General features: G+C 51.2%; 3 protein-coding genes across 3 annotated transcripts; all 3 read left to right on the top strand.

Moving 5' to 3' along the window:
* Positions 1-1,131: 1,131 nt before the first annotated feature.
* On the top strand, positions 1,132-1,758 carry BX661DRAFT_8459 (uncharacterized protein). Its single transcript, XM_051539517.1, has one exon. The coding sequence runs from the start codon at positions 1,175-1,177 to the stop codon at positions 1,637-1,639; it is 465 nt and encodes a 154-aa protein (XP_051395311.1). The 5' UTR covers positions 1,132-1,174; the 3' UTR covers positions 1,640-1,758.
* A 2,252-nt stretch (positions 1,759-4,010) lies between these two features.
* Positions 4,011-9,551, top strand: BX661DRAFT_138842 (putative 1,3-beta-D-glucan synthase subunit; the record flags this gene model as incomplete). Its single annotated transcript, XM_051532750.1, has 2 exons — positions 4,011-5,593; positions 5,690-9,551. The coding sequence occupies 2 exons, from the start codon at positions 4,011-4,013 to the stop codon at positions 9,549-9,551; spliced, it is 5,445 nt and encodes a 1,814-aa protein (XP_051395310.1).
* A 531-nt stretch (positions 9,552-10,082) lies between these two features.
* BX661DRAFT_175775 (squalene synthase) lies at positions 10,083-11,721 on the top strand. The gene is made up of 2 exons (XM_051534165.1): positions 10,083-10,403; positions 10,556-11,721. The coding sequence occupies exons 1-2, from the start codon at positions 10,160-10,162 to the stop codon at positions 11,539-11,541; spliced, it is 1,230 nt and encodes a 409-aa protein (XP_051395309.1). The 5' UTR covers positions 10,083-10,159; the 3' UTR covers positions 11,542-11,721.
* Positions 11,722-12,103: the final 382 nt, after the last annotated feature.

Genomic DNA, 12,103 nt, shown 5'->3' with positions numbered 1-12,103 from the left:
TTACAAAAGGCAGCTTTTTGTGTCGGATGAAGACTCCTCACAGCCAACAGCCCCTAGGCCCAAAATAGCGTTGGTGCCAAAAAAGACAACAGCCAGGCGACGCCTTGAGAACCTAACTCCGCTCAGTGGATGCTAGAAGCCTAATGCCTATTGATCTGTACCTGATCGATCTACACATCATTTTTGTTAGTGTTTCCGCGTCTCACTTGCTTGCAGCATCAGGCTCGCATCCGATTCAGCTATTGATAAGGCAGTTGGCAATATTGCAGCAGAACTGCAGCAACGTTACCCGGTGCAATCCGCGCTTTTTCTTTCCAACCCCAATTACTACGGGGAGGGATCTGCACAGTACACATAATAAAGTACACAGTGTGCTCAGCGCAATATTTTGCTTTATTTTCGCCTCCAACGTTGCGATATCATCATTTTGCAGGGCTACAGAGCCGCCGATAAGGTTGCAAAAATTCCAAGCGATCGCGAATTATCCACCAACCAGCAGCCAGCGCATCACGCTTGGCTTTGAGGGCAACTCGCCTTCGCACCCCCAACTTGCCCATCATCTCACTATGACACTGAGCCTATCAGCGCTCGTGATTGCCATCATGCAGATGGTCCATCCCAAAGGACAGCCCAGTCAGCTGGACCAATGAATGGCGCTGTCCACTCTCACTGTGCTCGACTTAGGAACATCGCAAATGCAATTTTTTGTTTATTTTTCCACCTTGCCATATCTGCCCACCAGCTCGCAGCTGGCGGCGGGGGAAAATGGTTACCAGCTCAGCGAAAAAATAGAATAGTTTCGCCCGCATTTCTCCCCTGGCATGTCTGGATTTTCAGAGGCATCCAAAGTTGAACCAGAAGCAACTGAGGGCTCTGGGTGCTAGCTGTGGATTATCGCAAACCAAGTTGGGCAGCACTGCAAATAAAGAAAACAAAATCATCCTGGCCTGTCGCCTCGCATTGGTCACAGGCCAGCCCAAAAAAGCTCAGAGGCAGCACCAAAAGAGGCTGTTTATACAGAGTGGTTTGGCCTTTTTGTTGAGTCCAAGCGGGCTGTGTTCAGGCCTGGAGAAGCCGGCAGCAGCCCACTTTGCAGGCCATTTGGGCAAAGCTGGGCGGTATCACTAGAGCCTGGAAACATGTGGAAAAGAAAAATGTGTTTTGTGCATTTTGCATGCATGCGCCTTGGTCTCCCCAGTTGCCAAAGTGTCTCTTTCGCTACTTTTTTTGCTTCTCGCTCATCCCCTTCTCTACAGCTCAGTTCTTGTTTGCGGCAGCAGCTTTTTTTCTTCTCTTCACCAGCCTCTTCATATTCCATTCTTTATTTTTATTTTATATACACGCATCCCTTTCAAACGCTTCATTTCACAAGCTGCTGGAGGCGCCATCTGGACTCGTAGCTTTCGCTTTTTTCTTGTTGAACGCTAGTGTTTTTTTGCGCGGAACGCAACTTCTCTTTCATTATTTACCCTCATCAGGCGACTATTTCGTATCCCTGACTGTTGTTAGCACGGTCCCTACAAATAGTCGGTGCAGAAGAACATATCTCCCCACTCCCTGCGGATCACTGGCAGTTTCCCACTTTCCCTCATCCCACTCATTATTTACGTGCGTGGTCCCGAGTCGCTTTTCGAGCTAGCCTTGGGCATATAACGGCAACAACATCATCAAATTTATTGGTCAGCTCATTTCTAGATCTCATTCAAGCTCTATTTTTGGCTCTCGCACGGCGCAGGCTGCCTTTATTTAACGTAAGTACAACATGTCCTTTTGACCACAACAAAATGAGCCACAATTAACATGTTAATTGGTGCGCACCTGCCTCTAGCTACTTTTGCAATGCTCAGCGCGCTAGCTGAATCCCAAATACCAAATGACAGATGCCAAAACAAAAACAAACACGATAATAACAACAATTACACCACCAGTTATTATTGTTGTCGGTGCTGCCGCGGATGCGGTCTGCAACTGCTCTTGCTACGATTTTACTTCCCCTTGGATATTTGGTTGCGTGCTCACTTGCTTTTTTAATTGCTGCTCTTTCCCGTGCCAATTACACTTTAATTGCGGCCAATCTGCACAATCATTTCATGTTTTGGAGTCTATTATTGGACTGGAGCATCATGTATCGGAAAAAACGAATCCGCTCTGCATCGGTGACATGTCCAAAACAACAGATTTATCTGTCAACACCACCCATTTCATTATCCGCCTGAATGAGACCGAGTAAATGCGATTGTTGGTTTCCACCTTGCATTCAAGCCTCCGTACACAACGTGCAGAAATAAATGCTTCAAGCCTTTTTCGAATCAATAAGCCTGGGCTATCACTCACACTCACACTCACGCGCCCACATGCACCTGTTGCCAACCTCATCCCGCTGCTGGCAGCATCAGCTGCACATGCAAATGTCTGCGTCTGCCTTTCTTTGCTGTCTACTTTGCGAATATCTAAGCGGCACCCGAGCCCATCCGCCCTTGTTTTTTAAAAAGAAAAACAAGAAAAGGCACTTGACCTTTTCGATCTAAAAATGCACTTGAGCACGTCTTTTCTCCATCGAAAAAACTTTGTTTCTCGACCTTTATTGTTTGCGCGCTTCTTCCTACAAAGCTGCTCGCTCTAAAACAAACTGTTCAGCATAATAACCAGTCTAAAGCGATCATATTCAGAAAATCCACTGCCAAAGGAAGGCCTGCCGTCCCTCCTTTTGTTTTCAGAAATTATATCCCATTCAAGTACTGCGTTTTTCTTTTCTTCATTTTTCGACTTTGCCATTTTGCTTATTTAACCTGCTATTAATGCCTGGCACACTATAGAACACAACAACAGCATCCGCAAACGCGCACATTGACGGTCGTCTGTGTATTACTGCTGTTTATTTTGCCTTGTTGCTTTGCTGTCGTTGACGCTGCTTGCGCAAACATTTTTATATATATTTTCCTCATCTGGTCTTTTTTCGAGACCATTTTTAGGCAATTTAAGGCTAACCTTTTTTTATCTGCATCTCATCCTTGTTCCATTTGTAAACTCTAGTCTCTATCACTTTTTTTATTCGGCCAATCTACCTAACAACGCTATACACCCAGTCCGTACGGTCTCTTGCTTGACAGCGCGCATCATCATTATGTATGTCCCAAATAACTTGCACTCTGCACCCCACGGGTTTGTTTTCATTTTTATTCTGCCAAGTCATTCAGCTCTCATAATGATGCATCTGTTATTGATTTAGGAGTAGCTGAGTTGTTCTTGTCACCAGATTACTAGCTTACTAGTTGGGCTGTATACTTTGGCCATGTCTTCATGGCAGCCTTTATTTCTGCTATAATTCGCTGGTTGCCTATGTCGTATTGAATCAACCATAGCCAGGCCTTATTTTTTAGCTGTTTATTGCACTTCTTCCCTTCTCCAGTTATCGCGTATATAACTGCTACTACACTAATAACATTTTGTTTGTTTTGTTTTCATCTTGCGACAAAACAAAACATTTGTAACATTTTTAAAAAAGCAGTTTTTTTGCCCGCCCGATTGCTTGTACTTTGCCATTCCCCACCCCTACTACTTGCCACTACTTTTTGTTGTCGATTGAAAACACAACGCCCTACCAGAACAACAGGCCGCTAATTATTGATTATTGATTTATTTCAACTGTAGAATCCACTATAAGCCATCGGTAACATTAGCCAGCTTTTAAGATGGCCAATAACAATGGCGGTAATGCTGGCAGTGGCAGCGGAAGCGGCCGCGGTCAACAGGGCCCTTACGAAAATGCGCCGCCCAACCACTACTTGGGCAACGGTGGTGGCGGATACCCCCCGAACCAGGGCGACGAGAACGACCCCTATGGCGAGGGCACCTACGACGACTACGGTCGTCCCGAGTCATTTGATGTCTCGTACTACACTCGCGACGGTGAGTTCAACGAGAACATGTACAACGGCGGACAAGGCCAGGGTCAGGCCGGACGCCCTAGTCTGCTCAGCCCGGACGGCCCGATGCCCCCAGGCCCGATGATGGGCGACATTCCCCCACGCAAGCGCCGTAGCGGCAAGCACCGCGACTCGGAAATTGACTCTGTCAGCGACTACTCTGTGCGCTCGTCGCTGGTGCGCACGCCCGCGTCGCACGGCTCCGCTGATGTCGACATTTTTGGTGCCTACCGCGTCAACAACTCCAACGGCGTTTCAGTCGAGGATGGTCGCTACGCGGCGTACGCCCCATCGACTGAGTCGCTAATCCACATGCTCGAGAACAAGAAGACCTACCGGCCAACCGGCTCGGTGACCTCGTTCTCGCGCAGCGCCTCTTGGGTGTCCAACACAAACGGTGGTTTTATCGACTTCCAGAACAATGCCGAGGCGTTTGTCAGCAACGACGCGCCCTACCCGGCCTGGAGTGACCCCAACCAGATTCCGCTGTCGAAGGAGGAGATCGAGGATGTGTTCCGCGACCTGGCGGCCAAGCTCGGCTTCCAGCAGGACAACATGCGCAATATGTACGACGCCATGATGACTATGCTCGACTCGCGCGCGTCGCGCATGAGCCCGACGATGGCGCTGCTGACGCTCCACGCCGATTACATTGGCGGAGACCACGCAAACTACCGCCGCTGGTACTTCTCGGCGCAGCTTGACCACGACACACCGCCTGTGCGTGAGCAGATCGACCCGAAGCAGCAGCACGAGATCCTCGAGGAGGAGGGCGAATCGCAAAAGGATTCACCCAAGGCATTTGTCGAGAAGTGGCGCGCGCAGATGAACTCCATGTCGCAGTACGAGCGCGCGCGGCAGATTGCCCTGTGGATGCTCATCTGGGGTGAGGGTGGCAATTTGCGCTACACAGCCGAGCTGCTGTGCTTTATCTTCAAGCTTGCCGAGGATTACGTCAAGTCGCCGGCCGTGCAGCAGAGAGCCGAGCCCGCACCCGAGGGCGAGTACCTGTGCAACATCGTCTGCCCTCTGTACAACTTCTTGCGTGATGAGGGCTACGAGATTGTCAACGGCAAGTTCCTCAAGCGCGAGCGCGACCACGCAAAGACTATTGGTTACGACGACGTCAACGAGCTGTTCTGGACGCCCGAGGGCCTCCGCCAAATCAAGTTTGAAGACAAGACGCTGCTGATGGATGTTGGCCCGAACGAGCGCTGGGCGCGCATGAAGGACGTCAGCTGGAAAAAGTCGTTCACCAAGACATACAAGGAGCGCCGCACGATGTGGCATTTCATGACCAACTTCTCGCGCATCTGGGTTATGCACGTCACTGTGTACTGGTACTACATTATCTATGTGGCAGACTTCCTCTACGACCCGATGTTCGAGTGGCATGACGTGCAGTCAACCCAAGGCAAGTCCAAGGGTGCCCTCGTTGATCTGCCCAGCCGGGTTGCCAAGCGCTACACGCTGATGGCTGCCGGTGGCGCCCTGGCTCCTTTCATCTGTCTGCTCGGCACGTTTGCCGAGATGATGTTTGTCCCGCTCAAGGGCCACAACCAGCGTGCCCTGTGGCTGCGCGCCCTGCTGTTTATCGTTATCTTGGCAGCCGACATTGCTCCGTCCTTCTGGATCTGGCCCAACGGCGACGACCCTAACTTTGACTTGTCCAAGATCGACTACAAACTCTACTACCAGTCCACGGCACCCAAGCGCATCACGTCGCCCGACGCGGGGGCAGTCTCCACTTGGAAGGCTGCCAGGGCCGTGGCCATTGTCCAGTTCATCTACTCGGTCATCTTTACGATTTTTATGGCCATCATGCCGCCTGCGCTGATGTTTAAGCCGCGCAGCAAGAACCGTGACGGCCGTGGTCTGATCAACCGCACGTTCGCCGGTAACTTCCCGCCGCTGAAGATTGCTGCTCGCTCCATCTCGCTCAGCCTGTGGGGTACCATTTTCCTGTGCAAGTACCTCGAGTCCTACTTCTTCTTGGCGCTATCGTTCAAGGACCCCTTCCGCTGGTTATACCAGTTCAACATGGATCCCAGCCTGTGCACAGAAAAGTATCTTGGCTCCAACCTTTGCGTGAACCAGAACCTCATTACCCTGGGATTTATGCTCCTTCTTGACCTGGTCCTGTTTTTCCTCGACACCTATCTGTGGTACGTCGTGTGGAACACCGTCTTTTCAGTTGCCCGGTCTTTCTACCTTGGTATCTCGATCTGGACGCCCTGGCGCAACGTGTTCTCGCGCCTGCCCAAGCGCATCTACGCCAAGATCCTGGCCACGGCCGACATGGAGGTTAAGTACAAGCCCAAGGTACTGTGCTCGCAGATCTGGAACGCGGTGGTCATCTCGATGTACCGCGAGCACTTGCTTTCTGTCGACCACGTGCAGAAGCTTCTGTACCAGCAGGTCACCAGCGAGGATGACGGCAAGCGCACCCTCAAGCCGCCTGCCTTCTTTGTCGCGCAGGACGATGCCGCTTTCTCCGAGGAGTTTTACCCGTCGCACTCGGAGGCTGAGCGCCGCATTTCGTTCTTTGCCCAGTCTTTGTCCTCAGTGCTTCCGGAGCCCGTGCCCGTCGAAAACATGCCCACGTTTACTGTGTTCACACCCCACTACTCGGAGAAGATTCTCATGTCCCTGCGCGAGATCATCCGCGAAAGCGACCAGTACACGCGTGTGACCGTGCTCGAGTATCTTAAGGCGCTGCACTCGGACGAGTGGGATAACTTTGTCAAGGACACCAAGATTCTGGCGGAGGAGAACTCGTCCAACTTTGGCCAGGCTTCAGCCTACGGCCAGGCGCTGGCACAGGACGCCGACAAGGCTGAGGCAAAGATCAAGACCGATGATCTGCCCTTCTACACCGTCGGCTTTAAGAGCGCCGCGCCCGAGTTCACCCTGCGCACGCGCATCTGGGCGTCTCTGCGCTCGCAGACGCTGTACCGTACGATTTCCGGCTTTATGAACTACGCCAAGGCGATCAAGCTGCTATACCGCGTCGAAAACCCTGAGATGGTGCATTTGTTTGGCGGCAACGGCAGCGAGCGTCTTGAGCAGGAGCTCGAGCGCATGGCCCGCCGCAAGTTCAAGTTTGTTGTTGCCATGCAGCGCTTCCTCAAGTTCAACAAGGACGAGCGCGAGGCTTCAGACTTTTTGATGCGCACCTACCCCGATCTGCAGATTTCGTACCTCGAGGAGATCCCCTCTCTCGAGGAGGGCGGTCTGCCGCGCATTTACTCGTGCCTGATCGACGGACACTCGGAGGTCGGCCCTGATGGCCGCCGCAAGCCTTACTATCGCATCCAGCTGCCCGGAAACCCGATTCTCGGTGACGGCAAGTCTGACAACCAAAACCACTCAATCGTGTTCACCCGTGGCGAGTACCTGCAGCTCATTGACGCCAACCAGGACAACTACCTCGAGGAGTGCATCAAGATCCGCAACATCCTGGGCGAATTCGAGGAGTACAACCCACCGACCGTGTCACCCTACTCGCCTGCTGCCGAGCCGCAGCCGCCACCGGTTGCGATTGTTGGTGCCCGCGAGTACATTTTCTCGGAGAACGTTGGTGTTCTTGGTGACGTCGCCGCCGGTAAGGAAGCGACCTTCGGCACGCTGACCCAGCGCATCATGGCTGAGATCGGAGCACGTCTGCATTATGGTCACCCTGATTTCGTTAACTTTATCTTTATGACCACTCGCGGCGGCATCTCCAAGGCGCAAAAGGGTCTGCATCTCAACGAGGATATTTACGCCGGTATGAACTCGTTCACCCGCGGTGGCCGTATCAAGCACACCGAGTACTTCCAGTGCGGTAAGGGTCGCGATCTGGGATTCTGCTCGACGCTCAACTTTATCACCAAGATTGGTACCGGTATGGGCGAGCAGATGCTGTCGCGCGAGTACTACTGGTTGGGCACCCAGCTCCCGCTGGATCGGTTCTTGACCTTCTACTACGCGCATCCGGGCTTCCACATCAACAATATTATGATTATGTCGTCGGTGCAGCTGTTCATGCTCTGTATTATGCTTATCGCCTCGATGAACATCACGACGGATATCTGCATCGGTGATATCGACATGTCGGACCCGAACTATGCCAGGTACCTCACCAAGGGCTGCTTCCTTATCAAGCCCCTCGGCGACTGGATCAGCCGTACAACGCTGGCTATTCTCCTTGTGTTGCTGATTGCCTTCTTGCCGCTGTTCCTGCAGATGCTCACTGAGCAGGGCTTTGCGCGTGCCGTCTCTCGTCTGGGAAAGCAGTTCATGTCGCTGTCGCCGCTATATGAGGTGCAGGTGACGCAGGTGTACTTCAACTCGCTCATGACCAATTTGTCGTATGGTGGAGCTAGATACATTGGTACTGGTCGTGGTTTTGCTACATCGCGCCTGTCGTTCTCGACACTGTTTTCGCGGTTCTCGGATTCGTCCATCTACTTTGGAGTCAGGCTGCTGCTTCTGCTGTCGTTCTTCTCTGCGGCATACTGGAAGTGGCCTGTGGTCTACTTCTGGATCTCAATCGCAGCCATGTTGATCACGCCGTTCCTGTACAATCCCCACCAGTTCGTCATGACTGACTTTATCATTGACTACCGCGACTGGCTGCGCTGGCTGGGTGCGGGTAATAGCTCGTCCAACACCAACTCGTGGATCTCGCACTGCCGCCTGACGCGCATCCGGATTACCGGCTACAAGCGCAAGCGCCTCGGTGAGAAGACACCGACGACTGGTTTCATCTCACGTGCTCACAAGGCGAACATTTTCTTCATGGAGATCTTCCTGCCCATCTTTATGGCGCTGATCATGCTTATCTCGTACACATTCATCCACAGTGTGTCCAACGTTGCCGAAGCCGAGGAGAACAACGGCGAGGTCAACTCGACTCTGATCCGTATTCTGATCATCTCAATCGCGCCTATTGTCATCAACTTTGGTCTGACGATTGTCTTCTTCTTTGTGTCACTGAGCATGGGTCCGTGCTGCGCCATGTGTCTGCCGCAGTTCGGCCAGGTCATCGCCGGCTTGGTGCATGGCATTGCAGTGATTATCTACATCGCTGTGTTCTTCTTGCTGTGGATCCTCGAGGGCTGGAACCTGACGCCAACGATCATGGGTCTTGTGTGCCAGGTCTTTGTCGAGCGCGCGATCTTTGCGATCCTGCAGCACCTGCTGTTGTCGCGCGAATTTGGCGAGGACGAGACTAACGTTGCGTGGTGGACTGGACGCTGGTATGGCAAGGACATGGGCGGCTGGGTGTTTACACTGACCATGCGCGAGTGGATGTGCAAGGTTATCGAGTGCTCGGTATTCACCGCCGATGTGTTCACTGGTCACATCATCATGTTCTTCCTGTCCATCTTCACGCTGGTTCCCTGGATCGACAAGTGGCACTCCGCCATGCTGTTTTGGCTGCGCCCATCGCGCCAGATCCGCCCACCGATCTACTCGCTCAAGCAGCGCAAGCAGCGCCGCCGCTCTGCTATCGGCTACGGTATCCTGTTCACCATCGTGTTTGTCATCTTCCTGGCGCTGATCATCGCTCCAGTGCTGCTGAAGCCCGAGTTCTCGCTGCCCGACACCCTGACCAAGTACCTCAATGGCCGCTTCTAAAAGCGACCATGTCTTTTCACTTTCTTCACTTTCTTCCTATTTCTTCTGTTTTTCATAAAATTTTCCATTTTTATCTATATTTTTATACCTTTTTTCCCATTCCCACCTCAGCACAGCTCCGTACCGAACCATTAAAAATCGATACAAGGCTGGGTGCCTGGCTATAATTTGGTATGTGAATTGCATCTATTTTGAAACGGATTGTGAGCCAGAGGCATGGTTTCAAAGTGGATCTGCATGCATTTGATGAAACCAAGTTCTGAAAGCGGAAGGGGAGCTGCACCTGCGGGACTTGCCTTTTATTTTATGGCAAAAATGAAGAAATCTGGCGATTTCAAGTGCAGTTTTGTTGGTTACAAAACCAAAGTAAATAACTTGTTTTTTTTACGTGCGCACGGCTGAAACGAGTAATCAAGCAAAAAAATTATCGAGATGCTGTGAGTATCATAAAGGCTCGTTAGCCAAAAAAAAAGTCACAAAAGCACAAAAGTACAAATCCCAACCATCTTTTCTATTTTTTTTTATTTGGAGCGCTACATTTCATTTTATTTTTTATTTTGCTTTTGCTTTTTTTATTTTTAATTTAAAACATTTTCGAAAACTATCTAATGGCGTTTATAGACTGGGTTCTCCACCCTACAGAGCTGTGGGCTGCCTTCTGGTACGTTATGAGGCATGCGCCGCCCGATGAGAAGACGCCCAAGCTCCAGGTTTCCGGAGACATGAAACGCTGCTATGACTTTTTGGAGATGACCTCGCGCTCATTTGCAGCGGTAATTCAGGAGCTTCACCCTAAGCTTCGCGACGCAATTTGCTTGTTCTACTTGATTCTCCGTGGCCTCGACACTATTGGTAAGCGAACTTTGAGGAGTGAAAGACGTGAAAACTTGCTGTACATGAATGACAAGCCGTAGAGGTCAAAAAACATATAAAAAAAAAGCTCGTCTTAAATTTTGTCCTTTTTCTTTTGCCTATTTGCTATGCCTTGTCTTGCCTTTCTCTAGAGGACGACATGACCATTCCCGGAGCGAAGAAGCGCAGCCTGTTGGAGAAGTTCCACGAAATCATTTACCAGGACGGATGGACGTTTAAGGAGTCAGGGCCTGACGAGAAGGACGCGCTGCTTCTGGTCGACTTTGACGTGGTGATCGCCGAGTTCAAGCGGCTGCCGACCGGGTACCAGGTGATCATCGCAGACATCACCAAGAACATGGGCTTTGGCATGGCCAAGTACACGCGCGCGCGGGTCGAGAGCCTGGAGGACTACAATGAGTACTGCCATTACGTGGCGGGGCTTGTCGGCCATGGCCTGAGCCGCCTGTTCTCAGAGTCCGGACTCGAGGACAGGTCTGTGGGCGAGAAGCTGGCTCTGGCCAACTCCATGGGCCTATTCCTGCAAAAGACCAACATCACGCGCGATATCAACGAGGACGTGCTCGATGGCAGGTGCTTCTGGCCCAAGGCCATTTGGTCAAAGTTCGCCGACACCGAGGACACGCTTATTAGCAAATCTAACCGCGACAAGAGCATGAATGCTCTGAACGAGATGTGCACGAATGCACTAGCGCATATCCCCGATGTCATGGAGTATCTCGACCAGATCAATGAGCCCACAGTGTTCAAGTTCTGCGCTATCCCGCAGACCATGGCGATTGCAACCATTGCCCTGTGCTTCAATAATCCCAAGGTGCTGGATACCAACGTGAAGATTCGCAAGGGCGAGGCCCTGAAGCTGATCTCGCAGTCGAACAACTTGGACAGTGTAAAGCGCGTTTTTTACCGGTATCTTGAGAGAATCGAGGCGAAGAATGATCCGAAGGACCCCATGTACGGCCAGGTGCGCAAGATCGTCGATAAGGCGAAGAAGGACATTGCGAACTCGCTGAAGGGTGGAGCACCTGTTAATCATACTGCGGCGTACTTTGCTGTCGCTTTGGTCATTTTTGCTGCGCTTGTTTTCTTCTACCAGAATCCCGCTGCTTGGATTTGAAAAAAGGGAGAGTGAGAGGGGGGCGAGACGCGCAAACATCTATTTATTTTTAAACTAGTTATAGATGTATTTTTATTGCAAAATATGAAAGGCTTATTACCATAGCGCAGTATATTTTTGCTCGGGAGGGTGCGAGCTAAAGAAAAATAGACTCCGTTACAGCCGCTACGGAGACGAAGAAAAGGCGTGTTTTGAGACAATGTAATCCGGTGATGATTCCCAGCAGTGAAAGCGTGTCTATTTTCAAAAGTCATGAGACCCAGGCGGAGCTGCCTTTAACATTATTCGGGCCGTGAATGCACCCGGCAAGGGAAACAGGAGTGCCGTGTGTTTTTAATTAGCATAATTGACGCATGAGAGAGCACGGCGAACCTGCATCACTCCAAAGGCATCACCTCCACATTTGCCAATTCCAATCTATCTGCTCCAAAAACGGGGCGACGCTTTACCGCCCTGGATTTGCTCAACCAAATTTCGTCGCTGAAGGGAAGGGCCATTTGAATAAAAGGACGGAGATGCATTTCCGGAGAGTAACTTCTTTTTTATAACTGTTTACTATTTT

The sequence above is a fragment of the Kickxella alabastrina genome (genome assembly GCF_025024165.1).
Source record: "Kickxella alabastrina strain RSA 675 chromosome Unknown BX661scaffold_1, whole genome shotgun sequence".
Taxonomy (NCBI): Eukaryota; Fungi; Kickxellomycota; class Kickxellomycetes; order Kickxellales; family Kickxellaceae; genus Kickxella; species Kickxella alabastrina.
Note: the sequence above shows the minus strand (reverse complement) of the source record. Positions and strands in the feature narration are given on the sequence as shown.